Genomic DNA, 937 nt, shown 5'->3' on the forward strand with positions numbered 1-937 from the left:
AGTACTAAACTTCCAATGTTCGATGGCAAGAACTAGAATCAGTGGATGATTCAGATTCGTGTGTTGTTTGGTGCTCAAGATGTTCTCGATCTCGTCAATGACAATTACGTTCCAGTTGCACTTCTAGAAAATGTGACGGATGCGCAGAGGAATGCTCAGCGTGATCTGAGGAAGAAGGATCATAAGGCGTTGTTCTACATCCATCAGTGTGTGGATGTGAATGTGTTTAAGAAAATCCTTGATTCGACGACGATGAAGGCTGCGTGGGACACACTGGTATGGTGTTATGGCGGTGATGCATCAATGAAGAAGGTAAAGCTTCAGTCTCTATGTAAGCAGTATGAGAATCTAAGTATGAAGAATAATGAGAAGGTACTTGACTACATCTCTAGAGTAATTCTTATCACAAATGAGATGAAGTCGTATGGAGAAACTCTCTTTGAAGAAAGTATCATTGAGAAGGTACTTAGATCTCTTACTCCTCAAATTGATTACATCATGGTAGCAATTGAAGATTCTAAGGATCTTAGCACCATGAGAATTGGAGAGCTTCAAAGTAGTCTAGAGGCACAAGAGTTTCGTCTTCCTGAGAGAAACTCTGAAATGGAGGTAGAGCAGCAATCTCTGAAAGCAGCTTCTAATAAGAAATATCATAAGCAGTCTTGGTCAGAAGTGAGGAAGAGATTTGATGGTGTTCAAAATTCATAATAGGGAAAGAATAGAACATTTAAAGTGAATGTTAAAATTGCAGACTCTGAATGTCTTAGTGCAATAATTATGAAGGAAAGTGAGTTGTGGCACAAAGATTTGGTCATCTGAACTTCAAAAGCTTAGGGCATCTAAATTCAAAGATGTTGGTACATGGAATTCCTGCAATTAAGAAGCCAGAGAAGTCATATAATGTATGCATGAGAGGGAAGAAACCAAGACTACCATT

General features: G+C 38.8%; 1 protein-coding gene across 1 annotated transcript; it reads left to right on the plus strand.

The window, feature by feature from the left end:
• The first annotated feature begins 252 nt into the window (after positions 1-252).
• On the plus strand, positions 253-708 carry LOC127122631 (uncharacterized). Its single transcript, XM_051052936.1, has one exon. The coding sequence runs from the start codon at positions 253-255 to the stop codon at positions 706-708; it is 456 nt and encodes a 151-aa protein (XP_050908893.1).
• Positions 709-937: the final 229 nt, after the last annotated feature.

The sequence above is a fragment of the Lathyrus oleraceus genome, chromosome 2 (assembly GCF_024323335.1).
Source record: "Lathyrus oleraceus cultivar Zhongwan6 chromosome 2, CAAS_Psat_ZW6_1.0, whole genome shotgun sequence".
Taxonomy (NCBI): domain Eukaryota; kingdom Viridiplantae; phylum Streptophyta; class Magnoliopsida; order Fabales; family Fabaceae; genus Lathyrus; species Lathyrus oleraceus.

Coding starts and splice junctions, on each gene's coding strand:
- LOC127122631 (XM_051052936.1), top strand. CDS start 253: ATGAAGGCTGCGTGGGACACACTGGTATGGTGTTATGGCGGTGATGCA.